The sequence below is a fragment of the Falco rusticolus genome, chromosome 13 (genome assembly GCF_015220075.1).
Source record: "Falco rusticolus isolate bFalRus1 chromosome 13, bFalRus1.pri, whole genome shotgun sequence".
In the NCBI taxonomy this organism is placed as follows: Eukaryota; Metazoa; Chordata; class Aves; order Falconiformes; family Falconidae; genus Falco; species Falco rusticolus.
In genome coordinates, this window is record NC_051199.1 from 16,159,449 (window position 1) to 16,185,749 (window position 26,301).

General features: G+C 59.1%; 1 protein-coding gene across 1 annotated transcript; it reads right to left on the reverse strand.

Moving 5' to 3' along the window:
* Positions 1 to 20,646: 20,646 nt before the first annotated feature.
* HES1 (hes family bHLH transcription factor 1) lies at positions 20,647 to 22,718 on the reverse strand. Its single transcript, XM_037407598.1, has 4 exons — positions 22,501 to 22,718; positions 22,326 to 22,421; positions 22,156 to 22,243; positions 20,647 to 21,402 (listed from the first exon to the last, which is right to left on the reverse strand). The coding sequence occupies exons 1-4, from the start codon at positions 22,606 to 22,608 to the stop codon at positions 20,918 to 20,920; spliced, it is 777 nt and encodes a 258-aa protein (XP_037263495.1). The 5' UTR covers positions 22,609 to 22,718; the 3' UTR covers positions 20,647 to 20,917.
* Positions 22,719 to 26,301: the final 3,583 nt, after the last annotated feature.

The window sequence follows — 26,301 nt, forward strand, 5'->3', positions numbered from 1 at the left end:
CTCAGCTTCTCTCTGTCACTTGTCACCAAGTGGGGAGGATGACAGGTCCTGTGTTTCCCACCAGGCACCTGCTTGGGAAGGTCCGCCAGGGCCACTGAGGCGGGTGGCAGCTCCAAGGAGAAACCGGGGCATCTGGAGCCAGGCTGGTGGGGACAGGCCTGTAACACAGTTCATCCAGATCTGTGCAGCCAGACAGTGATGACTGATAAGTTCTGGTGCTGATCTTGGACAACCAGTGTTGGTTTGGGTGTGAAATGGTGAAAAAAACCCTTAAAACAGTCAACTTGCTGCCTGCAAAGAATGGATGTATTTTAGGTAGTGGGAAAAAAGGAAATGGGTTAATTATTTGGATCCACCATCACTTCTTTTGAAGGCTGCTTCCTTGGCTAAGGGAAAATTAAGCACAGGAGATTTTTCAGCAGGGCAGGGATGGTCTTGGTGCTCGGGGGTGCTCGCTTGGGCAGCAGTGCCCTTGTTCTGTGCTGGGCAGTGAACTCCGTGTGTCACGTCTTGCCAGGTGCTGCGGGAGGCATGGCAAGTGCTGGAGCAAGGCAGAGTGAAGGGCATCAGAACATAGCCGAGGAGCCGGCACATACTTGCTGTCTCCCTGTCAACCCTCACACCCCGGCTCTGAACTTTCCAGGTGGTGGGCAGGGTGTGCAGCCCCATGTCAGGGAGCCGGGGGGCTGAGCATTGGTGGAGCTGGAACTGGGGCAGATAAATGCAAAGGGCTGAAGGACACAGCAGCCCCGTGGGTAGCAGTAGCATCTCCTTGGTGCCTCCTCCTGCTTTCTCCCCTGTCTGCTTTGTTTCTCTTTCTGTTATCCCATCCCATTGGTGACAACAGAGCCTCCAAACCCCTGTTTCCTTCCGGCACACCTGGTTCCCAAGCCTCGTGTGCGAAAGGCACATTTCTTCACCAGCAATGTCATTACTGTAATGGGAACAACGCAGTTTACAACCCAATAAACCCTGCGTCCTTCTGTGCAGGCTCCTCTTACGTGATGCTAATGCTTACAAGATGTGCAACGCTGCGGGACAGCCCCGGTAACCAACGCCCCGGCAAATGCTCATGTTCTACATTGCTCTGTGGCCACAGCCTTTGCTAATTAATCCCAGGGATGAGTCTCCTGCTATCGGCAGCCCCGCGGCTGCCGGGTGCTGGTGCCCACCATGGCTCCCACTCCTGGCTCTGTGGACCTCCCACCTGTGACGAGTGACCCCCGCTGCAGCCCACCCTCGGTCCCCGCTTTCCTCCACAGCTTGGGGCTGTTTATAGCCCGGTGCTGGCTGCGGCTCGGTGGGATGCCCGGGCGCTGGGGGAAGCACAGCATTGTGTCGCAGCGGCGTTGTGATCACACACTGCAGCTAACGTGATTTACATCCCATATTCGACCTCTGGCGACTTCAAAGCTTGGGCGCAAGGGGGATTAAGCAGAGGGGCTGGGGCCAGGGGACCTGGGGAGGGGGCGGCTCACCTTTGAGCTCCCGTCATCCCCTCCCCACCGGACCCGGGATAATCATCTCCCTTTGTGCTGCTGGGGAAAGCCAGGGTGCAAACACAGGGACCTTGTCAATATTGGTTTTTGAGAAGACTTTTTTCTATTCTCCCATGTCTGGAGTTTTTGTACCCAAATCCCCCTGGGGCTGCCCAGTCTTCCCCTGGGAAATTGGGATCCCAGGGGTCCCTGATAACACCAGCCATTGACTGAAATTTCACACCCACCTGTTTGCACACAAGATTTAATTTGGTTGATTCTTCATGCCCTTTTCCTGCTTAATCGTCAACCTATTGACCTTAATATTAAAAGGGGCTAAGGGTGAGGGAGAGAGAGACTACATTTCTGTAAGGGAACAAAAGCTTCCAGAGAATAGAGTAGGCACAGCCAGCTCTGAGCTAATGAGTCCCTGCCGCACACAGGAGCAGAAAACCCTGTGCGCTGCCCTCGGCTGGTGCAGCACTCTCCTCTGTGAATGGGGCATGTTTCGCTGCCTGTGCCTTTCCTCCCTGCCCTTTACAGGACTCACAAGTTTAAGGCCAGAAGGGATGGATGACCACCCGGGCTGAGCCTGGGCACCTACCAGCCTGCTGTGTTTTGCTTTTGCACCCACACTTGTGCAGGGTGCACATACCTGGCTGAAACACCTCCTGGTTGATGGAAGATGCCAGGATGCAGGGAACTTTGCTCCAGTGATGCAGCAGCAGCAGCAGGCAGAGGTCAGGAGCATCTCGCACACCTGCACAGCAAACGCCAGTCTGTGCCATGCTGTGGTGCTGTGGTGTGGCTCTTACGTGCACACCAGAGCAGCATCCATGCGGCAGCATGAGGCCGAGCCCAGGCCAGTGCCACTCCCTACACCCAGGGGCAATGCTGAGCCCTGCCGTGACCTGGTCAGCATGCGCTGGGAGCTGGGGCTGAGCCAGTGGTCCGACTGTGCATCGTCTGCCTGGCACAAGGCAGCCCATGTGGAATAGCTGTGAGCTAAACAGTGCGCCAGCAAGCTCAGCCCAAGGGCTGGCACCTGTGGGAGCTGCACTGAGGCATGCGTCTGCCATCGTGCAGCGGCCGGGCAGCCTCCCTGCTCTCAGGGACCTGGTGGCTCTCACACTTGCTCTGCCTCTGAGCACAGGCAGGGAAAGGGCAGGAGAAAAGGCTTTCAGTGTCCTCCAGGTGGACGTGGGGGAAACACAGCCTTTAACTGGCCTGGTAGAAGGGAGGATGGGACTGTCCATCCGCACTGTTTGACTGGCAGGGTGCACAGAAACCCATAGGGCAGGGCTTGTGCTAATCTGCCGTCAGCCCCGCAGTGTGAGGGGCTGTGGGGGCAGCAGAAGGGCTGGGTGTGACGGCAGGGGCAGGGCACAGCCCCGTGTGTGGAGCGTGCACACCCGCAGGGACCCGCATGTGGCTGCTCCTGGACAGGGGCATGTGTCCAGCCCTGGGCTGAGACCCCAAGCAGCAGCTTTGGCTGTGGGGGTTCTGGCCAGCCCAGACCCTGGAGGGCTCCAACCACCTTCCCTGCATCAACCTGTTTCACAGTGTAGAGTTTTTGGCGGTTTCTGCACTTGCAGATGCATTCAGCCTGCTGGAAAACAAAAAAGGAAAAGGAGGTCTATTTTTTTTTCCCTGCTCTGCCTTAGCTGACGTGAAACCCAAGCTGTGTGGGAGCCTGCGAGCGTGTGTGGCTGTGCTCACACGTGTGTGCGGCGAGCCATCTGTGTCCTGCGCCCTGGCTGGGGCCATGCTGGGGGGGGCGCGGGTGCGGGTGCATGTGTGCCTTTCCCCAGGGGGACTGTTTTGGTCTGCAGAGTGCGGTTGTGTTTATTTAATATCTGACGTCCCTTCTGTCTTCAGCGCTGACATTAATTGCCAGACCATGAGCAATGGAGCCCAGCTGTTCCCTGGCGGTGGCCTCCCTTCCTTCGCCAGCACTATGCGGGTGATAAAAAATCCAATGGGGAGTTGTTTTTGGGCCGCCGCTGCTGCAGGGCCGTTAGCATGCAGGGGGCTGGCAGGTCAGTTCCCGCAGCTGGGGATGCCCACGCACGGGCAGCTCCTGCCCCAGCCCCTCTGTGCCAGGAGCTGGGCACGGGCAGAGTGGACGTCAGGGAGCAGGGGCCGTGCAAAATGCTGGAGGTGAAACCCACCAGCAGACGGGCTGCTCTCCAGGACGTCCCCAAGCGCCTCCCTGCCCGGACTGTGGCAAAAGGCTCTCACAGGCTGTGCCCAGCTGCCGTGCTGCTGGCACACTCACTTGCCAACCAGGGATTAACACTGCAGCCTATCATTTCATAAATATCCTTACTCGCAAAACAAGAGGCTGTTTTACAGCAGACATGGCCTTATCGGGGAGCTGCAGTGCCTCTGGGGCCCCCGACACATCTAGACAAGCACCCCTGCGTGACCCTGCGGCTGCGCAGGGCCTCTGGGTGCCCCTGCGATTTGTCCTTTAGAGATGGGGCAGGATCAGTGAAATACTGCTGATGGATTTGTGAGGGCTGAAATGGCTGGGCTGGGCAGAGGAAGGCAGCGTCCCCTCTCTGTCCTCTGCCATCAGTAGGGACATACCACTGAGGAAGATGCTCAGGTGTTTTGTGGGGAGGAAGCCAAATTTCTGACTTTGCCAGGGGCTTAGTATGCACCCACCGCTAATCATTAGCCATTATTCTTTAATTGGGAATGAATTATTAGAACAAATGGCACTGGAGACAAATGCCATGGTGTTATTTTTAGAAATTATGTCTGTCATGGTGGCATCACTTCCTAAAGGGACGTGCATGAGAGGGAGCGTAACCAGCAAACCAGCCTGACCAGCAAATAACCCCTTGCACGGTTTCCATATTGCCTTTTTAAACAGGAAGGGAACATGATACAAACGCTATGCGAATTATGATCTGAAAAGTTTTCCTGGCAGGTTGTCACATGAGTTGTTAGTGTCATTCTTTGACATGCACACTCAAAGCCTTTCTGTACCACTGATTTAACCCTCCCGCCCCCTGCAAGGGCTGCCAGGCAGAGCTTTTCTTCCCCACTTCTCAGGTTAGCCTTATTCTCAGGTACCCCCAAGATGCGATTTCACACCAGTGTCTGAGCCAGGGCTCCCCAGTTGCCACATTTTGGGTGCAGCTTGAGAGGCTGGTGAGCGGGGTCAGGCAGGGAGACATGATGCCCACTGCAGCTGCCCTCTTGCCCTAGGGCTGCCAGGCTGGGAAGTGGCTTAATAACCCCTCCTGTGCACCACCTCCTCTCCCCTGGGGCATCCTCACCCCTAAAAGCACCCCCATCCAAGGCGGGGAGCGCATGGGGGCCCTGCTCAACCTGGCAGGGCTGCGCGGGCGGGCGGGGGTCCCTGCCCACGCGTGTGCTCATCTCCTTCTGGGCTGCCTTGGCCACAGCTTCTCGCAGAGCCCAGCTGCACTCTGGCCGGGGAACATCCGCTGTGGAAACCTGGGAGGAGCTGACAATCCCCAAAGATTGGCTGCACACCCGGCCAAGCAAGAGCTGCTGGCTCCCGGCCTAATTCATTGCAAATGTGCTTCCATGTGGTTCCAATCTGGAGCCCCCACTCCCCCCGCGCTGCCCCCCAGGGGCTCGGCAGGGGCCAGGAGCAGCCGAGCGGGGCAGAGCCGGGAGCAGCCCCGACACTGGCCCAGGCACGCGGCAGCTGCCTGGCTCCCCGACCCCCAAGATGTGTCCCCCGGCCAGTCCTCTCCTGGAGGGTACAGGGAACCTCCAGCCCTGTAAGGGGTGAGACCGGCTCACGGCAAATTCCTGCTGGGGACATGATGCCCAGAAAGGTTGCCGCTGGCCCGTGCCCCGTGGAGGGGCTAACTTCACTGCTTTGGCACTTCGCCCAGCCCCAGGCATCATCTTCCCATATGGGGGTTTGATTTACATTTGCCACTGGGTGATTCGCAGGGGCGGCACTGGGCTGGCAGCCAGCAGCGGCCAGCAGCCTTGTTTAGCCTTCGCTTCGCCCTCCCCAGCTGTCGGCTGGGTCCGCGGCTGCCTCCTCCCCACCCTCGGGTGCAGGTGGGCTCCGGCGCACAGCACCCTCCCTGCCAGCTCCTGCCAGTTTGGCAGGGTGTGGGGCAGGCGGGAGTCCCTGCTCGCCGCATGCTGTGTGCGAAGGCCTGCGGGGGCTGCTGGCAGCGCTCCATCGCTGCCTCTGTACCATCCTGCCTGCAGGGCTCTGCTGTGCTGTGACCACTGCCCGGGCAGTGCTGGTGACACTGCATCACCCCCTCACTTGCTGGCTCCAGCAGAGAGGTCCCCAGGCAGTGCCAGGCTCCTGAGCCCACCTGCCCCTGCAGTTCCTTGCTGGACTTTGCTTCTTCCCCAGAAGCATCTCCCCCAGAAGCAAGGCAGCTCTCTCAGCCCCCCAGGACCAGCACTGTGGGACTCAGGACCAAAGGGCTCCCTGCCTACACCCTGGCACACAGTCCCAGCACCAGCACTTCCAGGCAGTTAGTTCTTCCCTTTGTCCCATGCACACACCTGGGTTTTACATCTTAAACTAGGGCAAACACCATATATTCATTTCAAAGCTCCTACCTGAGGGTCTTCCCCCACCTTTTGGGGTCTTTGCCTACATCCTGCAATGCCCCTTCGGTGCCGCCAAGCAGCTTTAAGCTCAATTTAAAAGGAGTCCAGACTCAAAACACCTTCTCCCTCTCAGCTCATGCGTCTGGAAGGAGATTGCATCAAAACATCAACATAATCTATAACAAATTGCCCTATTATGCAAAGTTGCAAAGCCTCTCCTCTCCTGTGTTTATAGCCGGATTAAAAATGCCTGGCACAAGGTTAACCTTCAGAGCATCAAAATAAAATGGCATAAACCAAGTTCAGTTCTTCTCAGGTTTCAGGAGGAGCAGGGTGAACCATGCGGGGGAGTGAGCGGGGCCAGGGCCAGCACCTGCAATAACATCTTTGGTGTTACTGCAGGAGCGGAAAAGGAAATGAGCAGTCAAGGAGCTGGGAGCAGCACGGTGGCAGCCGGGTGGGCTGGTCGCTGCCCTGCCACCCCTCACTGAATCCAGAGCCCCCATGGTGGGCAGTGCTGTGCCACCAGCACCCCAGGGTGGCTGTACTGTGGCTGTTGGCAGCGTGATCCCCCAGGCAGCCTGCAGTGCCTCTAGCATGGGGAAAAGTGACCTGGACATGTGGCTGCCGTGGTGGAGAAGGGGAGATGGGGTCCCTCCATCACCCTTTGCCTCCAGCCATTGGGCTGGGTCCAGACACTGAGAAGGCAAAAATCTCCCCAGCGAGTGCGTGTGGATCCTGGGGAATAAGTGGCTGAGCTGAAACGCAGAAGCAGCGATGGCAGCTGAGGAAGCTGTGGGAGGACACACCTGCAAGCATCACCCCATTGCCACACGCCACCACTGCAGGGAGGTGCTGGAATAAGTCTGGCCAGATCCTGCAGAGCATGGGCTGCACAGGAAGCCCTGACCCCGCAAGCCTGGGCCCCCTCCCTCCATAAAAAGCCAAGCTAACCCCTTCGTGGGAGCTCAGAGCTGCTGTCAGCCTTGCAGGAGCTGTGTCGATGTCTGTGTTGGGGCGGCGAGGGGAGAGCCGACGGCTGGATGCCCTGGGAGCTGTGCAGCCCTCACCATGCCGCGCTGCAGCCCCAGTGCAGCCAGGCGTTGTGCTTGGCCTTTTAAGATCAGAAAGGTTTTTGAAAGCTCTGGTACATGGAGGAGAGAGTACAGCAGGGTAATTAAAGTGTAAGAGCGAGGCTGGGTTTGCCTTTAATGGCTTGCAGCTGCAAATATTTTTCTGTCTTCTTGAGCCCACTTGTAAGCTGTCTGGCTGTATTTCTCATCCTGGCCAATTAGATTCCCATGTGTGCTGCAGGAGTGAAAATATAGAAAGTGAATAATCCTCCAATTCTGCTCCTCGGTGCAGAGGCCTTTGAACCTCTGGCTGCTGTGGCTCCCTTCCACCCCAGCCCCATCGCTGCCTGGGCCAGCCTCCTCCGTGCCTCCCCCCAGGTCCCCTCTTTGCAGCTGAACTTCACCTCTAGCATATCTGCCTGGGCATCACCATGATTCATCTTCAAGCCTTTCCGATCAAAGCTGGGGGATGTTGTTTCCCCCCCCCCCCCCCCCCCCCTTTTTACCGAGTTTTACAGCCATTTTCCCTTTTGGTTGCTGGTTTTCTGCCAAAAGTTCCACTCTAAAATCAAAAGGGGCAGTCCATTAATAAGAGGCAGCTGTAACAAGTACACTATTGTGTTGTCTCTTCCAAGGTACCCGGGATTTTTAATAAACTGAGGGGCGTGGGGAGCCGGTTGCCTCCAAGAAAGGGGAGGCAAAGCTGGGGAAGAGGGAGCTGGCAGAAACCACAGTGCCATAAAACACAGCCCGGCAGCGCGGGGCCCTCGGCACGCTCAGCACTGCGTGGCGGTGGGAGCGGTGCAGGAGGCACTCGGCAGCCTCCCGGCTCCCTTCCAGCTCCAGGATCAGGTATCGGTCGGGAAACGCCGCTTGCTTTGATCCCTGTGGGCTGACGAGGCTCTTTGCCAGGACCCACGCGGTGAAAACAGGCTCACCACCCTGGCTGCCCTGCACCAGGCTGCCCATGGCTGCTGGGGCGGCTCGGTCCAGGAGCAGGAGCTGCAAGTCCTGGGGGAAAGTGGGGAGCCAGGCAGGGTGGGGGTGCATGGAAACTGCCTGGGCTGGAAAGGGGTCCCTGTGCTCCCCGAACACGTGGGACATGCAGGGTGGGTGGCCACAGTGACTTTACTACTCCCAGCCACCCTGGTGCAGGGAGGGGAGCTCAGCCCCTGCAGGGTCCCCTTGGCAGGGGGACTGGGGAGGGCTTGTCCCTGTGCCCCAGTGCTGGATCTCCCGCCCCATGGTGCCGGCAGCCTCGCCGCCCGGCTTGGCACAGCTCTGCCCTCGCCTTGGCTGCCAGGCTGCAACCTGTCAGCACCGCTTGCCTGGGAAATGCCAGGCGCACGGCTGGGCTTGGCGGCGGCTGCCAACCCAGCAGTGCTGTAGCCACACCATTCCCCTGCCCCGGCAGACTGTGTCCCTGCCATGGCAGCCCCCTCCCAGCCATGTGCTCCTGTGTCCGGCCTGGAGGTGGCCTGCCAGCATGGCTCACTGCAAGGAGCTGGTGTGACACTCTGCTGGGGTCAAGGGCACCCACGCACCAGCGGGGAAGCTGGCAGGGAGCTCTGATAAGTGCAGCGGGGTGTAAACCCACAACAGCCACAGCCATGAAGAGCCCAGAGCCTGCTTCCCAGTCGGGTTTGGGTCTCTCTGGGAAATGTTAGTGTTAGTGTTATTGGGAATAATCGAGACTTAGCTCAGCTGTGGAAGGTCTCCAAGCCCTTCTCTGTTGCATTCCCCATGAAGGACATCAGCCACGTGCAAACTGCCTCATCCATTCCGGAGCTGTGCATGATGCCCCTCCAGACCCCCGGCAACCACGGCTGAGCCACCGCAGCCGGGTGGGCAGAGCAAATCCCAGTCAGGGCTTCCATGCAGGCCAGTTCTGTTGAGCACCCCTTGCTGCAAATCCCCAGGGCTCCTGTCCTCCGCTCCCGTGGGGTGCAGGGAGCATCCTGTGGTGGGGCGAGCCAAGAGCAGGGAGGCAGGTTCCCGCGCTGGGCTTTGGGAGCAGCGGGGCGGAGGGACTGACCCCATGGGCTTGCCATTGCAAGTCAAGGTGAGGATGGGCTGGGAGCAGATGGGACCTGCTCTGCTCGTGAAAGAGCGTTTCTGCTATTTATGCTAAGCGGTGGGAATGCTTCTCAAGCATTTCGGATGGCTCTGTAATGAGGCCGGCCTAAATATGCCAGCATTGTTTGTGCCGGACAATTAAAAACTCCCCCTTGCCACATTAACGGTGTCTCTGGTGGCGGAAGGGCCCGGGAAGGCGCGGGCGAGGGCAGCCCACAAAGCTCGCCTTTTGTTTCGTGCTCCTTTGAACCCTCTCAAAGCCCCCGTTTCAAGGGGTGGCTTTTGTTTTCTTTGCAGCGGCCCTGAACCCAGAGCCGCCTGTTGTTTAGCAACACAGAAATGTGACCTTAATTGACTCTGCTCTCGGGTGCACTGTGTAAATCACTTCTGGCACCCAGGGGGAGTGCGTGACGTGCCCCCGCTCCCCAGCCCCGGTACACCGCGGGAGCATCCTACATCCGGCTGCTCCCGGTCCCCAGCAGAGTGGGACCCCAGCTCTGTGCACCCATTCGTCCCGAGCTGGCAGGAGAGCAGGATGGGAAGCAGGGCTGGGAATACTCCTGTTCCCATGGCAGAGGGTTTCCCGTTTCCACAGCGTAGCAGGGAAGACTGTTTTCCTCGGCTCTTCAACCCCTTTTTGCAGCCGGTGCCTACTGCTCGAGTTTACAGCCCAGCTGGGCTTGTAAGCCCCTTTACCTGCCTTCCCCGGGACTCATCGGGTTAAAGTTTATTGTAAGATAAATTAAAAGATGATAGTGATGATGATGATGAAAATGATTAAGTGGTGAAAAGGTAACAATTCCTCCTGTGAACGTCTGACACGCACTTAGCCAGATGACTTATTTGTAGGATACCAGGGGGCTGATACATTAACAGATATAATTTGCGGTCTCCCGAGGAGAGGTTAAGGGCTGGGAGCACGGCTCCCTGGGAGCTGCCCTGTCTCTCCACCTCGCCTGCCCCAGCCTTAATCAAGTGATCATCTCAGCCTGCGCCTCGCCAGCCCCCTTGCTCCTTTCAATGGGGGAAAATTTGCAGACAAATTCCTGCCAGCGGGACGTTGGAGCTCTCCTGCGTGGCGGGATAAAGATACCTGTCACCTCCGCCCGGCCCTGCCGCTGGCTCACGCTGGGACCGCCGTTCACGGAGCACCATGCTGATACCCTTATTTGATTATGCCTCTTCATGCCTTCCTCTGTGCGGGAAGAGCTATTCAGCGGTGGCATTGCTGCGCTCCCAGCATGGGCTGGCCCTGCTGCTGGCCTTTTGTTAGCCCCACTGGCGGCACGCCGGGCATCAGGGCTGCATGCAGAGCCCCACGCCACCCACCCCGGACCAGGGCTCTTCCCGATGCTTTGCAAAAGGGCCCTGGCCAGGCTGTTGGTTTTTAACCAGAAAACTATAAAAACAAGGAGGGGGGGAAATAGGATTTAAACAGAAGCACGAATGGCTCCATGAGGTAAGTGGTATGAGGTTCCTTCTCCTGCTTCACCATGCTTTTGTCACGAGGGAGACACAGCTGCCCGATACCTGTTGACTGTGTCCTGCAGGAGATGCCAGGGGCACGTTACTGGGATCAGCCCTGGGTGCTGCTAGGTGATCCATCTCCCCTGTGGCCTCAGGAGCTTTTGGTCAGGTTTGGAGCTTGCAGAGAGGGTATCAGTTGTCCCTGTGCTCAGGAGCTCAAACCCCAGCAGCTGGACATCCCTCCAGCACAAAGAACTGTCAACTGTGATCTCAACATAAATGCCACTTTGCAGATTCTCTGGCCAGAGCCACCCACTCCGTGCCACACCACCCACTGCTCCTGGACAATGCCACCTGTACCCTGCCTTGTCCCAAGGACCAGTGGTGCCCACCTCGCCTGCCAAGAAGAGGTGTGCCCTGTGCAGCCAAAGTGTTTAATGGGTCACTCCGTGCTGCCCCAGCCCCTCTGCCGCCCCCAGAAGTTTCTTGTACCTTATGTTAAGGTAAAATATGCTGCTTCAGGTGATGCTGGATTGTGAGCCCCCAGCCAGCCCTGCAGCACGCTAGGGAAGGCAGCCGGGGTTCCTGCCTCTCCTTCTGGAGTTAATCACCCGGACTGCTAGAAATGTGGAGCAATTGGCCCTTGTTTTGCTTTTTCCCTAGATTAAAGAGCTCTTAAGTACCTGGCTTGTTATTTCTGCCAAGGTACTTACCACCAAGGTCCTTGTGACTGTAATCAAGCTGCCTCTTGATCTTCTTCCTGATAAACTAAGTAGGCTGAGTGTCCTGTTTGCCTCCATCGGAAACGTCCTCAGCCCTTCTCATTCTCTCCTGGGGTTTCTCTGCAGGCTCTCCAGCTCGAGGCACAGCCTGCTTTGGCAAGGCGCATGGCCTCGAGCGTGACAGGGTTGGACCTGCTGGTGCAAAATCACTCCCCTGTGCCAGCTCCTCCAAAGCAGCTCGTACATCTTGCAAAGCCAGTGGTGGAAGGGATGGGGTAGCTGCACAAACCTCCAGGCTCTCCCTGCCTGCATGGCTACAAACCGGCCCTACCGCCCCATGAAGCCTGCAGGTTTGGGGCGCTGCCCCTTCCACCCTTCACCACATCAGAGTTTGCTCCAAGCACCAACCACTCTCAGTTCTCCCTCGGGCTGGGTCAGGCGCGTTCTGTGCCACAGGGCAGCTGCAACACTCTGGGGAGCTGTGCAGCAGTGAGTGTGGCTGGGGCAGAGCATCTCTAGAGGAGAGAGGACTCTCCAAGCAGCCAGAGAGGGACTGGTGAAGACCAGCCCTTACCTGGGTGTCATTTCCATCTTCTGACCCCAAGCCTGGCTCCAGGGTCTCAGAGAACCCAAGGGGCTCTGGCACCAGTTGCTGGCATTTTCTCCACCTTAGAAGCTGATGGCCTACACATGACTGGCTGGAGAGTGGTGATCTGGGTCCTGGATGCCAAGTGTCATCTGCAGGAGCCCAGTCCCTTGAGTCAGAACCACGATGCAAGTAGCGCCTGTGGTCTTTGCTGGCTCCAAAGCTACTGCGCAGAGAGAAGTGCCAGATGGTCCAAATCACCACTGTGTTTGTAAAGATAAAACGACACTCTGGTACTTAATTAATCATTGATATCTTACTTTTGACCAAAATACCCCATATTGCAGGTGTTTTGCAGGTTGGGGCTAGCTCTCATTAACAAGTGCCTCCTGCCCTGCAGGGAGCATCCCCCGGTCCCTGGTGCTGGGCTGGCCCTGCCACCCTGTGCACGCTCACCACCCTAGACGAGAAGTGGCATTTGCTGGACTCAGGTCACTGCTCTCCGGCAAAGGGGCTCTCGGCCGAGCCCCAGCAGCATGTCCTGCCACCGGCACCTCCTGAAAGGGACCTTCCGCCCAGCCCCGGCCCATTGTCCCAGGGGATAATTGGAGGGAGAAGTGAAACAGGGCTATAATGAATTCTGCTGCTATTCAGTGGGGCCGGGAGGCAGAAAGCTTGCTGCTCCTGCCAAAGTGCTGAGGCTGCTACTTCCATTCTGCGGCTGGAGGGGAGGTCTCTGGAGGGCAGCTCACTATTAAGGAGGCTCCAGGGTTGAAACAACGCCCGGCATCTGAAGTTTTACTGTTTCTGTGCGGATGTGCTCCAGTGTGGCTGCGCGCAGCATCGTTCCCTGTGGGCTTGGCAGGGCTATAGCCAAGCTGCTGGTACTCCCCAGCTTGCCTGGTGCAAGGCTGCAGCGGCACAACACAACAGGGTGTCCTTGTGCCCGTCACTGTGCTGTGTTCGCACCAGCCTCAGCTGCCCTTCTCCCCAAGCTGCCCTCAGGGGCTCTGCCCAGCCAAATCCTCATTCCCTCCTCCCCAGGGTCCTGTGCAAAGCTCCCTCTGCCAAAGTGACCCTCCTCAGGCCCGAGACCAATGCTTGACCCACCCTGAGCACCCAGCAGCACAAGCACAGCTCCCCAGCCACCTCCCAGGGGCTGCACTGCTCTCCCCTGCCATCTTTTTGGGGGTGATGGAGCAGCCCTGGAGGGGGAACCCAGCTTGGGTGTGGATGGAAAATCTGTGCTGCTCTTTCCAGGCATCCTGAGGCTGTGAAGGGCGAAGCATCTGTGTGTTCCCTCCCGCACACAGGCAGAGCCCTGTGGTGGGCAGCTCCTCTCCCACATGCTCCTGCCTGTAGCTGGCCGTCTCCAGACATCTTGCATCGTTCTGCTCAGTCCCGCTGCAGCTGAGCTCCTGCCGGGGTCTCACACACGTGGGTGGTGTTTCCCCCTCAAAAGCCTTGGACCCTCCCAGCAGCATCCAGCTGGAAGCAGGGAGCCTGCCAGGAGTGGTCCCTCAGGATGCAGGGCTGACTTAGGCACACATAGCCTGAGTCCATGGTGCCTCGCCCCCCAGGGAAAGCTTTCTGCCAATTTGCCCGAGCTGCAGAGGGCTCGGTGCCAGGAGGCAGCCTGTGCAGGGGCTGGCCTCCCACACACGAAGCCCAGAGGGGGTGTGGGGGTGCCCAGCTGCCTCCCCAGCACAGGGAGGCATGCGGGGTCAGCAAGCCAGGGTTAGGGGGCAGTGCCCAGGGATGCTGGCGCTGCTCCTGCCCTGGGGTGCACCAGTCTTCTTTTACATCCAGGCACTCTTTAAGCAAATGCATAATTAAATCCCTTCCCCTTCTTTCCCATTGGGATGACACGGTTTCAAACCTTGGAAGGGGATTTAGGGCTTTTGTCTCTGGCCTGGCAAACCAAGCAGGCACTCAATCAGCAAACCACTGGCAATTACACCCATCACAATTTTCTGCATCAGTGCCATAAACAAGTGGGCAAGGGAGCCCAGAGCACAGCACCCTGAAGAGCAAGGGAAGACAAACAGGACTTTGTCCCAAGGTTTAGAGCAGGCTGCAGGCATCTCCAGTGCTAAATGCTGTTCTTCCCAGCACACAGTGATCTCGTAACACCTTGGCTCAGCGGAGCTTAGCAGGCTGTCACAAGCCCCAAGGAGAGGCCTCCTGACCTCCCCAGGAAACGACTCCAGTGAGCAATAAACTGGCTCCTGTTTACTTTGGGAGGGGGGGTCTCAGTGGGCCTTAACGTCAGGGACAGCTCTGGACCGTGAAATGCGGCTGACACCGGAGCCATTGCTGCAGCAGCCTGCAGCCACCAGCAAGTGCATGGGGCCAGCTGGGGTCTGAGCCTCCCCCGTGAAGGATGGGGGCCATGGACAGCCCATCAAGTCAGACTTTTTCCTGTGCTGTTTCCCATGGGTGATGGTTAACCAGACCCGTCTGCAGCATGCTCCTCCAGACAGGCAAACACCGGGTGATAAGGGAGCGCTCGCCCGGTGCAAGGTCTGCCACAGAGGGCAAGGGCAGGAGGGGGGCATGGTGGCTGCCGTGGGCTGCCTTGGCTCAAGAGGAGCTCTCCAAGGGATGCCTTGCAACTCTCACACTCACCATGATGCTAGCTGAGCAAGCACAATGCAGCTCACAGCCATGCCCCTCTCCCCTTTGCCTGTTTGCCTGCTCCCATCCACTGCTCTCGTCTGTTTGTCCAGCAGCGGGTGGCCACAGTGGCCCAGTCCCTTGTCCCTTTGGGGAGACATGACCCCGCTCACCCGGTGACCAGAACCAGGTCTGCTCTCAGACCTTGGTGAAGAGCTGACCCAAACAGACAGCACCACAGGCAGTGGGCTGCCCACAGCCTCTGCCTGCAGCCTGCCCACATGCAGCTGAGACCAGCAGGGAAGGCAGCGAGCGCCAGCATCGGCTGTGAGCACAAACAGCTGCTTGGAGCCCGCTCAGAAACACCAGCCCGGGCTGTCCAGCTGCCAGCCCCTCTGTTTCAGAGCACAATGCAAGCCAAAGGATGGGTGAAAGCAAGCCGCCCCGTGGGAAGGGAAGTGCAGAGCTCTATGCTGCAGGACAAACCAGCACTGACCCCACGGTGAGAAGCGAGGCTTGGCTGCAAGGAGAAAGGAAGCATCCATCGGGCCCACCAGCATCCTCACCGTGAGACCTGGTGTGGCTGCTGACCAGCCAGAGCCCCCCTAGATGCATAGCTGGCCATGAGGGCTCCAGTTTACCTGTCCATTCCCCATATGTGGGACTGGTTTGGTTGGGAACACTGCCTAATGGAAGGGTTTGTCCTGATGCATCGACATCCCAAAGCTCCCCCGTCCCCTTCCAGTACCATTACAACACAGCCCTGATGGATGTCCTGGTCTCTCCTCTGTAGCCAGGAAGGGCTCCGCTATTGCTCTGCATTTACATGTTGTAGTCGAACCTGTGAATGCAACAGGCCATTTGCTCTCCCCTGCCATAAACCGGATCACTACACCGCTGGGACAAAGGCAGGTTGTCTTCCAGGTCCAGAGCTGAGCCTGTTGCTGATGGAGGCAGGGATGGGGCTCAGCCTGATGCTGGAGTTGAGAACAAAGACGAATGTTTCCTGAGCCTGACAGGATTAGCTTGTGTTAGTCCTGCTTTATACTAGTTGTTAGCCTCAGTGGAGATGCTGCTGGCCATGGTGGGCTCAGGCCCGGAACTGTCTCCCCTGTCTGGCAGAGGCCTTATGTGTGTCAGTGCTGCCAAAAGAGAAGGGGGTTTATCTGTGCCTGGGCAGCAGCAGGGCTGTGGAAGCAAGAGCCAGGCAAGATACGTAACTGCGAGGTTCAGCATGTGTCTCTACATCCTGCTCCCTCTCTTGGTACAAACACTGTCCAGATTTCCAACGTCAGAGGGAGAGACACCAGCCAGATTGTTTTATGGTTTCAAGAACTCATAATGCTTTCCAGAGAACAGAGCTGCAGCCCATCTTCTGCAGTGGGAAGAGCCGTGGCAGCCTCCAGTCATTGCTGACAGCCCCCCTGACCCCCTCGGCAGCCGACAAAAGGCAAGGCGCCCTTGGAAAGACTCTTGTGAGGCACCTCCGTGCACCCACATCCAGAGGATCCATTTTAGGGATGACTTTTGGCAAGGTGCTGAGCAGCAGCAGGCTGGACTGGAGGCAGGCTGTTTCCCCAGGGGGCTGGGAGGACACGAAGGGAGTCGTGGCTTTGTGGGGAGTCACAGGGCGACCCAGCCCTGGCTCCCAGCCCTGGGCAGCCACACGTCCCCATCCTGTGGTGAGGCTGAGCCCCAGCCTCTGCTCTAGCAGAGCTGCCTGAGCCACGCTGGTGTGCTGGCAGGCTCATTACAGCAGGTCTGCTTTTAATTAAGCCGGACGCTGCTTTTGTACAGCTGAACCCCTCAGGAGTTTGGGTACAGAGCCTTCACCCCTGCAGCCGGGCTCCTGCTGCTTCCCCCTGTGTGGCAGGCAGTGGGCGAGGGGAGCTGGGGCCAGGGGTTTGGCAGCACGTGTCAGGGCGCATGTGCCCCCCGTGCAGGATGCCGGCTGTGTCCCCAGGGCCACAGGGCACAGCGCAGGCTGTGCCATGCCCTGCTGCGGGTGTTTGCTCTCCTCAGGCCGGAAGGCAAAGCCCAGGGCTCTTATCGTGCCGGGTAGATAAGAGTTAATGCCCCAGCAGTTGTGCTGAGCTGGCTTTATTGGCAATAAACCCAGGCTGGAAACAGCTTCCTAATCATTACAGATTGCAGGTAGCCCTACCTCCACAGCTGTCCTTCAGCAACAGCACCTCTGCCCCTGCACCCCCTCGGCAAACACCCTGGGGGCAGCCCCCCTCCAGCCCTGCACCCCTCCAGTGCCGTGCAGCCCCCATGCCGCCCTCACCGCGGTGCTGGCACAAAGGATGTGTGCCCCAGCCTGCTCCCAGCACTCACCATGGGTGCTGGCCCGGTGCTGAGCCACAGCTGTGCACAAGAAGAGCAGACTACAGCCTGCGAGGGTCAAATCCGTGCCCTCGGACACTTGCAAGGCACCGTCACAGGGAGCTGGTAGCCCTGAGGCACGGCTCTAGCATGGCTGTGCCGGGCAGGGGATATTGGAAATCGCTCCTGCTGCAGAGGCTGGGAAGGGGAGAAATTTGTCCCCAGCACCAGCTGATGGCCTGGCCACGGATGTTTAATGAACGGGAGTGGAGTTATTTGTCCGGGCTGACTCCCCCCAGGAAGCCTGTGCTCCGCAAAACAAACCGGGCTTTTGTTTAAGCAAAACACATGTCACCCCTGTAAATCACAGGTCCCCTGCCCTGCCCGGCCGCGGGGGCAGCGGCAGAGGAAAGGTGGGCGCTGCCCTCCAGGCGCCGGTGCAAGCCTGGGCAGGATCTAGTCCCACCGTTGGGCTGCGCGCCCTGGCCAGCAGCCACGGGGCTGGAGCATCCCGGTCCCCGCACCAGGCAGCCCATCCCTAACCTGCTCACACACCGGTGGCACGCAGCCCCCAGGGAGGTTTGCAGTGCTGGTCCCGGGGGGCTCTTGCCCCGGCACCCCCAGCCCACCTGCCTCGCTCCCCCCAAATCCCAGCCTGCCTGCCAGGCTGCTTTTTACCCGTCCCCACGCTCCCTGCAGGCCGGATGCCTGGATCCCAGCCCAAGGTCGGCCGTCGGCCGCGGGCCCTTGGCACGAGTGAGGACGAGGTTTGGGACAGCCGGCTGGGGGGCCGCAGGGCCGGGCCTGGTCCGAGGCATGCGGGCGGCGTGCGGCAGCGGGCGGCCGGCGTTCGGCCCCACCGCCTGCCAGCGGGAGCCGGAGCAGGCTCGTGTGCCGGCGGCAGCGCGCTCCCTCCCGCGCTCCCCGCGCCGCCTGGCAGCCTGCCACCGCGCCGGGGGTTCGCTCCTTTCTCACGACCTCTCAGGTTCCTGAGCTCATCTGGGAGCTATTCATTTCCTGCCAGAAAACAGCCTTGCCTGCTAAAAAAACCACCTTGGCCGCAGAGCGGCCCAGGGCTTGGTACGAGGGCTCTCCCGGCTTAAATCATAAAGCTCCGGCTGTCTGGCTGGAATCAAAGGCAGGGCGGGCGTGGGGCGGGGGGGCGCGGGGGCCCGTGCCATATGGTAGCACTTAAGAGCCAAGGAGGAAGCGAGGAGGGGTTTTTGCGCTGCTTGCGAGGAGTGTGGGAAAAGTTAATTGACTTTAATGACAGGTTTCCCGGGATGGCAGCAGCGGCCGATGGAAGGGAGCAGTAGGGATGCGAGGGGCAGCCGGGGATGCAAGTCCCATGGTGGGTGGGGGCATGGCAAAGCACTAGGGGAGGCAGGCACAGCCCCCTGCCCGCAGACCCCGTGCAGGTGCGCTGCAGGCAGGGATGGAGCGCTGCTCCCTCCGGCTCAGCGTCCTCCGGGCTGCAAATGCACGCGCCGGACTGTGGCAAGCTGCTTAAAAGCCCAAGAGTGATCTGGCTCCAGCCCTGCACGAGGTCCTCTCTGCTGGCAGGCAGGGCTCACCAGGGTGTCCAGGGAAGCCAACAGGAGCTGCATCCCATCCGGCAGCGCTGAGTCCAGTCCCTTTTCCTGCCTGTCCTGCACAGCCCCGTGCAGGTTCACGGCCAAAGAGGCCACCATCCAGTAGCTCAGTCCTGTCCCTTCCTTGGCACTCCTCATCCCTCCCCTCCCTTACCCGCGCCTGCCCATCCCACAGTACCACTTTGGAGGCACTTGCTGCACCTGAAGGGCAACCCCTGCACATAATGATCCACCGACCCACAGCCTGCATTTGTCATCCCAATTTGTCACAGGCTCAGTGAATTGGCATCAAGAGCACAGCTCCTGGGAATTGCTCTGATCCCCTCAAAGCTCACAAACTCGAGCAGATCTCTCATGTCAACAGGCTGTGGGATAGAGTAAACACAGAAAGCTTCAGAGAAGCCAGTCCAGGCATGGCAGATCTGCTTTATACTAGGCTATTTAAACTCCATTAGCAAATAGGTTCATCTTGTCTTTCACTCATGGTTCTGCTATGTGTTCTCCATTAGGCTACAGCAAAATCTTCCCTGCGCACCCCCACCCCCCCCATGCACTTTCCAAACCAAATGCTTCAGCAGAAGACTGCTAAGCTGGAACAGCCTCAGCTCTTACAGGTGATGCATTACTTGTCTGCATCAGGTCCACACAGGCCATCCAGCAGCAGGAGCTGGCCTGACGGGGTTCCCAGACAGACAGGTCTTGCAAGTGCTTCTCTGAACACAGGGTGGGCTCTGTCCCACCCTCCGTACCTCCAGTGCAGAGAGGTGACTACAGCTGGTAGAAGGGAAGGCAGGCTCAGCCCATACAGCTACACACCTGCCTAGGGAAGCAGATCCAGTATTCCCAAGCCCGGCACACAAAACCTGGCTGTGAGATGCTGTGAGGGCGGCAACACAGGCAGGCCAGCAAAGTGCTGCGAGACAGAGATGGGGAAGCTCTTCTGCATCACTTGGGGAGATCAGCCTCTGCTGCAGTCCCTTTGAAAAGAGAGCTGCCCCTGGCCCCAACCTCATCAGTACACCCTGCAGAGATAAATCCCCCGCTACCCCCCCTCCAAAAAAAAAAAAATTATCTCAACCATTTTCAGATCAAGAGGCTGTGTTTGCATACAAGGAGAAGGGGAGGGATTCAAACACCAGCAGGTTTGATCTGCCTAGTCTCGCACTCTCCCCAGCACCTGGATACAGCCAAGCACCTGGCTGAGCCAGACAAAATCCAACAAGCTTTTGCAGCAGGATTTGGAAGGAATCCCCAGTGGATCCTGGCATGTTTTAAAGCTGTCCGCTCTGAGTTAGGACTTGTTAAGAAGGGCAATGCACGTTGTAACCTGAGACTGCTGCTCACCTCTATCTAGGGCTTGTATCTTGCCTGGAAATGGGGCATCCCCCATCAAAGCGGTCAGTTGCCACTCATGGTTAGAGAGAGAGAGAGAGAGAGAGAGTCCACACAGCCCCACATCACTCCCCCAGACACATGTTTTCCATAGAACAGCAGAGGAAATGCCCAGCTCTATCAAAAACACATGCAGAGCATTAATCATCAAGCACAGCCTGGCTGGTGCTCAGGGCCAGGAACAACTCTGTGCTTTTAAGTCCAGGTGGAGGTGGTGCTCAGCGCCTGCTGCAGCCTGTCAGCCAGGAGACAGGAGCACTCGTGTCAGGCTTGTCCTGCGGAGAGCCGCTGGTTTTTGTAACAGGAGAAGCTGGCAGGCACCGCTCTAAATCAACTGACTGAAGTCATTCGCGATTTACACCACAGCCTGGGAGCCGGCCCCTCCTGGTCCAGGGCAGGAGGCTCACCCAGGCAGCCTAGACTAGGAGCCAAATCTGTCTCACTTTACCGGGGCTACTCCACTTGGTCAGCCCGAGGAGCCAGAAACAGAGCAGAGGTGCCTCCCTCAGCACATTCACCAGCTCTGCAAACACAAGCTCTTTTTAACAAGTCTGATCAGTTGAGCTGCCCCCAAGGAAGCAGTAATTACATCTGCCCTGGGGGAAGGAAGAGGGGCCAGGTGACTTCAGAAGACGACAGAGGGGACAGAGGGTCTGAGCGACAGCTCCAGCCTGGAGAGCAGGACAAGGCAGCCCTGGAGCAGCTCAAGAGCAAGCCAAGAGCTTGGCTGCCTCCTATGCACACATGCCAGCACTCCAACTTATCTCCAAAGGCCTTCCAAAATGGAAGAGACACTTTTATTTTAAGAGCATTCAAAAAAAAAAAAAAAAGAAGCCCCGATCTTTGGTGTCACATAAGGAAGGGGAGGGAAGGGAGAAAAAAAGATCTCGTGTAAAACACGAAACACTGTCAAGGGAGTGCTATGGTACAAAGGCACAATCCAATATGAACATATAACCTATGTACAGCCGTGCCAGCAGCACGGGGTGCAGCGCTCAGTCCAGTCCAGTGCCCACCACCCTCACCAGGGTCTCCAGACCGAGTCGGCTGTGCTGGGTGGCGGGCCAGGCGGTGAGGCGGCAGTGGCAGCCGTGGGTGGGCCGCCATACAGGGGCAGCACAGCACCGCCCGGAGCAAAGGCGGTGCTGGGGATGAGGAAGGCGAATTGCCCATCAGAGGCTGGCAGCAGCTGGAAGCCACCATACACCTTGGCTGTGTCAGCGCCTGGCTTGCAGGGCATGCCTGGGAGCGGCCCCGCACCGCTGCCCGGTGGCACCAGGGGTGGCCCAAAGGCTGCGGCTGGTGGCAGCGGGGGTGGCGGGGGTGGTGCAGGGTAGTTCATGGCGTTGATCTGGGTCATGCAGCTGGCTAGGTGGCCCAGGAGCCGGGTGCGCACCTCAGTGTTGACACCCTCGCAGGTGGAGAGGAACCGAGTCACCTCGTTCATGCACTCACTGAAGCCGGCGCGGTACTTGCCCAGCACCGTGGGGTCTGTGCTCAGTGCAGCTGTGGGGGGAAAGAGGCGCACAGTGGTCAGCAGGCTGCGCAGGGAGTGGGGATGTGCAGCCCACCAGCAACCATATCCTGCAGCCCCTCTGTGCCAGGAATCCAGGCAGGGAGTGCAGCCCCTCTGGCAGCATGTCTTGCCCTCTCAGGTGCCGTGGATCCGGATGGAGAGCATGCCCCCCCGTTACCAAATCCACCAGCATCAGGGACCCAGGCAGGAAACAGACAACCCCCAAGCGTCCTCCTGTATCCTCAAGTACCCAGGACCCAGGTTGGGAGCAGAGTCCCCCCTGTGGCTTTTGTGCCTCCCACTTCCCCAGAACAGACCCAGGTGGGGAACACAGTTCTGCTGATAGAAGCAACGCAAGCTGGGACTGCACCCCCCAGCGCCTTCCAGTCCCAGGGATGCATCAGGACAGACAGCACAGTGCCCCCCACAGCCCCTCTGTACTAGAGATGCAAGCCCAGAGCACATCGCCCCTCACCGCCCCCCAGTCCCAGGGATGCAGGTGGGGAGCACTGTGCCCCCAAGGACCCCCCAGTACCCGGGATGCAGTGGGGAGCACTGTGCCCCCCTGTACCCAGGGTACAGGTACGGCACACTGTGCCTGCCATCACCCCCACTACTGGGGAGACAGGTGCCCCCCCTGCCCACCCTACCGAGGACAGGCATGGCACACAAAGCCCCGGGGCACAGGCAGAGCCGCTCCAGTCCCCGCCCCCCCCCCCGCCCGGGCAGCCCCCGGGACTCACCGGTCATCTGGGCTCGCTGGAGACTCCGCAGGTGCTTGACGGTCATCTCCAGGATGTCGGCCTTCTCCAGCTTGGAATGCCGCGAGCTCTGCGGGCACAGGCGGGGCTCAGACCGGCCCGGCGGCGCCGGCCCCCCCCGCACCCCCCGCCCCGGCCCCCCCCGCGCTTACATCCTTCTTCAGCGCGTCCAGGATGAGAGTCTTCAGCTGCCCCAGGCTCTCGTTGATGCGCGCCCGCCGCCGCTTCTCCATGATGGGCTTGGAGGACTGCAAGAGAGGCGGCGGTCAGCGTCCGGCGCCGCTCCGCACCGCACTGCCCGGCGCCACCCGTCCCGGCCGCCCTTACCTTCCGGTGCTCCGCCGCCGTCTTCGGCTTGTCGGGCGTCGCGTTGACGCTGGCGGGGGTGGCGGCCACCGGCGAGGCGCTGCTCTTCTCCATCAGGTCGGCCGGCATCCTGCGCCCGCGCCGGCAGCGCCCGCCGCCGCGGAGGAGGAGGCGCGGCAGCAGCGGCGGGGGGGGAGGGGGGGCCGGGGACGGCGGGGCGGGCGGGCGGGCGGGCGCGCGCTCCGGGCCGGCGGGCGGCGGCGGGGCGCGGGTGCCGCGCGCCCTTGGCCGCCCCTACTTATAGCGCGCGCCGCACGCGCGCGGCTCGTGTGAAACGTCCCCCGCCGCCGTTCCCACACTCGCGCCCAGCCAATGGGCGCCGCCCGCACGCGGCCCCGCTCGTGGACGGCGCCCGCCCATTGGCTGGGAGCCGCGCGGCGGCCGGCGGCCAATGGCGCGGGGCGGGCGGGCGGGCGGCCGCGGTTAACCCCTTGGGCGCCGCCCGCGGCGGGGCGGGGAGCGCGGGGGGGGAGGCCGGCCCTCGGGGAGAGCCGCGCTAATTACCGGGTTAATTGGCGCCCGTGGCAGGCGCGGCCCCGCCCGCTCCCCCCGGGGGGCGCCGGCTGCCGGCCCCGGGGCGGGCTGCGCCGTGGGGGGCCGCGGCCCTCCGGGGTGACGGCCGGACGCGCGGCTGCCTGGGCCCAGCTGCGCCGGCCGACGCCGAGCTACCGTGTTGCAGGGCCCGCCGCGGCCTCCCCCGGGGCTCTCCGCCCGGCCGCGGCAGCCCGGGCCCGGCGCCCTGCCCCTGCCCGCACGCAGGTGTCACCGAGGCCGGCACCGGCGGGGCGGCGGGGCCGCTGCTGCGGGCCCGGCTGGCGGGTGCGGTGGTGCTGCGCTCGCCCCGTAGGGCAAGTGCAAAACCGCCGGGCGGTGCCGGGCCCCCGCGCCTTTGCCACCGCCCGCTGGCCCGGGCGGTTTGGGGGTTCCTTTAAAAAAGAAAAAAACCCCACCAAACCAACAGCATTTTGCCTGGGGACTTGAATCTTTTTTTCCCCTCCGCTTGACTGACTTTCTCACACTCCTATTCCCATAGTCTGCCAGCTAAGCCTGAGTCATCCTGCCAAGAACTAGACCTGGCCTATTCAAAAATGTGCTCGCTCGCTTTTCCTTTCTCTCGATCTCTCTTTTCTTTTCTTTCTTTCTTTTTTTTTTTTTTTTTTTTTTTTTGAGTATACACAGTGATGTTTTTCCACCTCCTCCAGTACCTGATCTGCACCTGTACGGGGCCAATCCCACATGTATCACCCGATCTCGCCTTTTCAGAGACCGTGAGAAAAATAAAGTTCAAGAAAGAAGAGAGATGTTTGCCAATCTCACCGGTGCAAAGCCCTCGTCTCTGCAGAGGCTTGCCTGCTGAGCCTTCAGATTTTTTTTTTTTAAAAAACAGGAAAATAAATAAAAGGGAGAGTGTCATGTTTAAAACTGCAGAAAAGTACAAATCCAGTCTTTCTTTCAGCTCCTTGATGGAGCCACAAGCCTTTTGATTGAAAAACAAAGAGCAGCCCTTCAGCGTGTAAGATTTAACTTCAGATGAGCAATATTTGACGTCAGCTTCAATTAGCTATACATTCGGACAAACTCGAGCGAGGAAAAGATCAGGACAGCGCTGGGAAGTTACTACCGAAAAGCCTTTTCACAGTCACCTTTACGGGGAAATCCAAGACAACTGACCAGCATGAAAACCACAGGACATTTCTGAAGAACATAAAAAGTTCTCCAGTGGATCAATAGTTTTTCTAGTGCAGATGTTTGCGGGGGGGGGGGGGGGATGGCGGGGGGAAGGAAAGTTCTCACAATAACTGAGCTGCTGTTCTCCCTCCTGCGGGGATTTGCAAAGGGCTCAGGAAATGCGGAGCTGGACAGCCCGGCCGGGAATGAGAACAGGCTGCAATTATGCCCGTGTTTATGGCAGCCGGGTTGCTGCTAACCGCCCCTAATTGCCGGCAACAGGTCGGTGTCTCTGAGGGCCTGGGCTCCCACCCCACCGCAGCCGGGCCCCTGCCCGCCTCGGAGCCCGCAGCAAGGGTTCTGTGGTGGGGGTGTGCGAGGAGCCAGGCTGTGGGGCTCTGGGCCTCTGCAACAGCATCTGCCTCTGTGGAAGCTTCTGGGATCTGTGGGCACGGGGCAGCGGGGAGGCAGTGACACTGGTGTCCCTGCTCCACATCGCTGCCGCTGCCTTCCTGCTGCTGTGAAATGCCTCACACATGCAAGGGTTGCGATCCCCAGGCAGAAGTGTGTGTACGTGTGAATTCCCCAGGGATCAGGAGAGGAAGGGAAGGATTTGCATGGAAGGATGTCTCTGGAAATGAAGTGGCAGAGGCCAAGTTTAGGCTGGAAGGAGGTGGTGAAGGGGTTTGCAACCACTGAGGGGGACCTGGAACAGATCCTGCAGGCTTCCCCAACCCTGCCTTTGCTTGTGAAAGAGGTGTCAAGGGGCAGATGAAGTACTGAGATAAGGGGCTGCCCCAGGGACTGGAGTGTCCCTTGTCCCACAGTCCTTTGACAGTGTTTTTTTCTTTGCTCGGGCAGTCATCTTGGGTTACAAATTGGGAATTGTCCAAAACAGATTTGGGAAGAACCTTCATACAGCGCATTAGGGCATTACTGACTGGCAGAACATCTTGGAGGAAAAATGTGTTGGCAAGAAAATTTAGACTAGTCCTGGGCACATACCCAGGGGTGAGAAGGCAGAATAAAATAGGATGATGCTGCTAGTGTGGCACGCAGGAGGTGAAGAGGTGGCAGGGCTGGCTGTGCCTGCTCTCCTGTTCAGAAAGCAGCCAAGATGAGCGAAATACGCTTCTAGAAATCCCAGAGCCTTAATACTCAAAGCTTGCAAGATTCTAGGTAATACAGAAAATAGAAACCAAGTTGCTTGTAAGAGCTGGGGTACAAGCGGGAGCCCAGGAATGGCAGACCAAGCCTTTCTTCTGGGTCATGGACTGAAAACCTAGCTTGGCCACAGCTCAAAGCTGTCACCACCCTGAAGGCTGGAAAACAAGTGCTGCGTCTCAGGGACATGTCCCTGGCACAGATGTCTCCTCTGGGCAGCCCCGCCACACATGCCTCCGCTTGTGGTTCCTATCCCAGAAGCTGTTGTGCAATCCATACCCAACCGGCTCCCCTGGGAGGTGTGATCTCAGAAGCGTTGGGCACAGGTTTCGGGCACAGGTTTCCCCTCTGTAACTGGTTGCCAGATCTCTGGGACAAGGTGACTTTCAAACCAACTTCCTGACAAATCTCCCTAGATGAAGCAAAGCTTTCATGGACGTTGCTCCCCTACACAGTAGGTCCTCGTGATAAAGAGGGCAGCTTTTGTGCAGCAGTGCCACTGCCTGGCCCTCCCAGTGGCAGGAGCAGCTCACTGGATAGATTGGCAGCCCTGTTTTATGGCAGATCCTGCCCTCCCCTCTCCACTGGAGACCCGTTTCCCAAGGGCCTGCTGATACCCAGGATCCCAGTGCTGGCTGACAAGCCTCGGCGGGCTTGTGTGGTGGCTTTTTCAGCTGTTCCCTGGCTGACACTGCAGAGGGGAGGCCAAAGTGTTTGTTCGTTTTACTCCTTGCTGTGTGAGTCAGGCTGGGTGTGGGGGGAGCTCTGGCCATTCTCTGGTGACACCCTCTGTGTTGGGGGGACATCTGTGGGCTCCAGGAACTGATGCCCTTCTATTGCCCACACAACCACGCCAGCATCCCCGGGAATGCTGCAGGAAGCTGTGGAATGGAGTGACTGAGGCTTTGCTGAAGTAGCAAAGTACCACTC

What these genes read in the sequence shown, in the direction of transcription:
- HES1 (XM_037407598.1), bottom strand. Translation starts at nt 22,608, where the DNA reads ATGCCGGCCGACCTGATGGAGAAGAGCAGCGCCTCGCCGGTGGCCGCC. An exon ending in CGGCGGCGGAGCACCGGAAG is followed by an intron (nt 22,422 to 22,500) that starts GTAAGGGCGGCC and finishes CCTCTCTTGCAG; the next exon opens with TCCTCCAAGCCCATCATGGA. An exon ending in CCAGCGAGCCCAGATGACCG is followed by an intron (nt 21,403 to 22,155) that starts GTGAGTCCCGGG and finishes TTCCCCCCACAG; the next exon opens with CTGCACTGAGCACAGACCCC.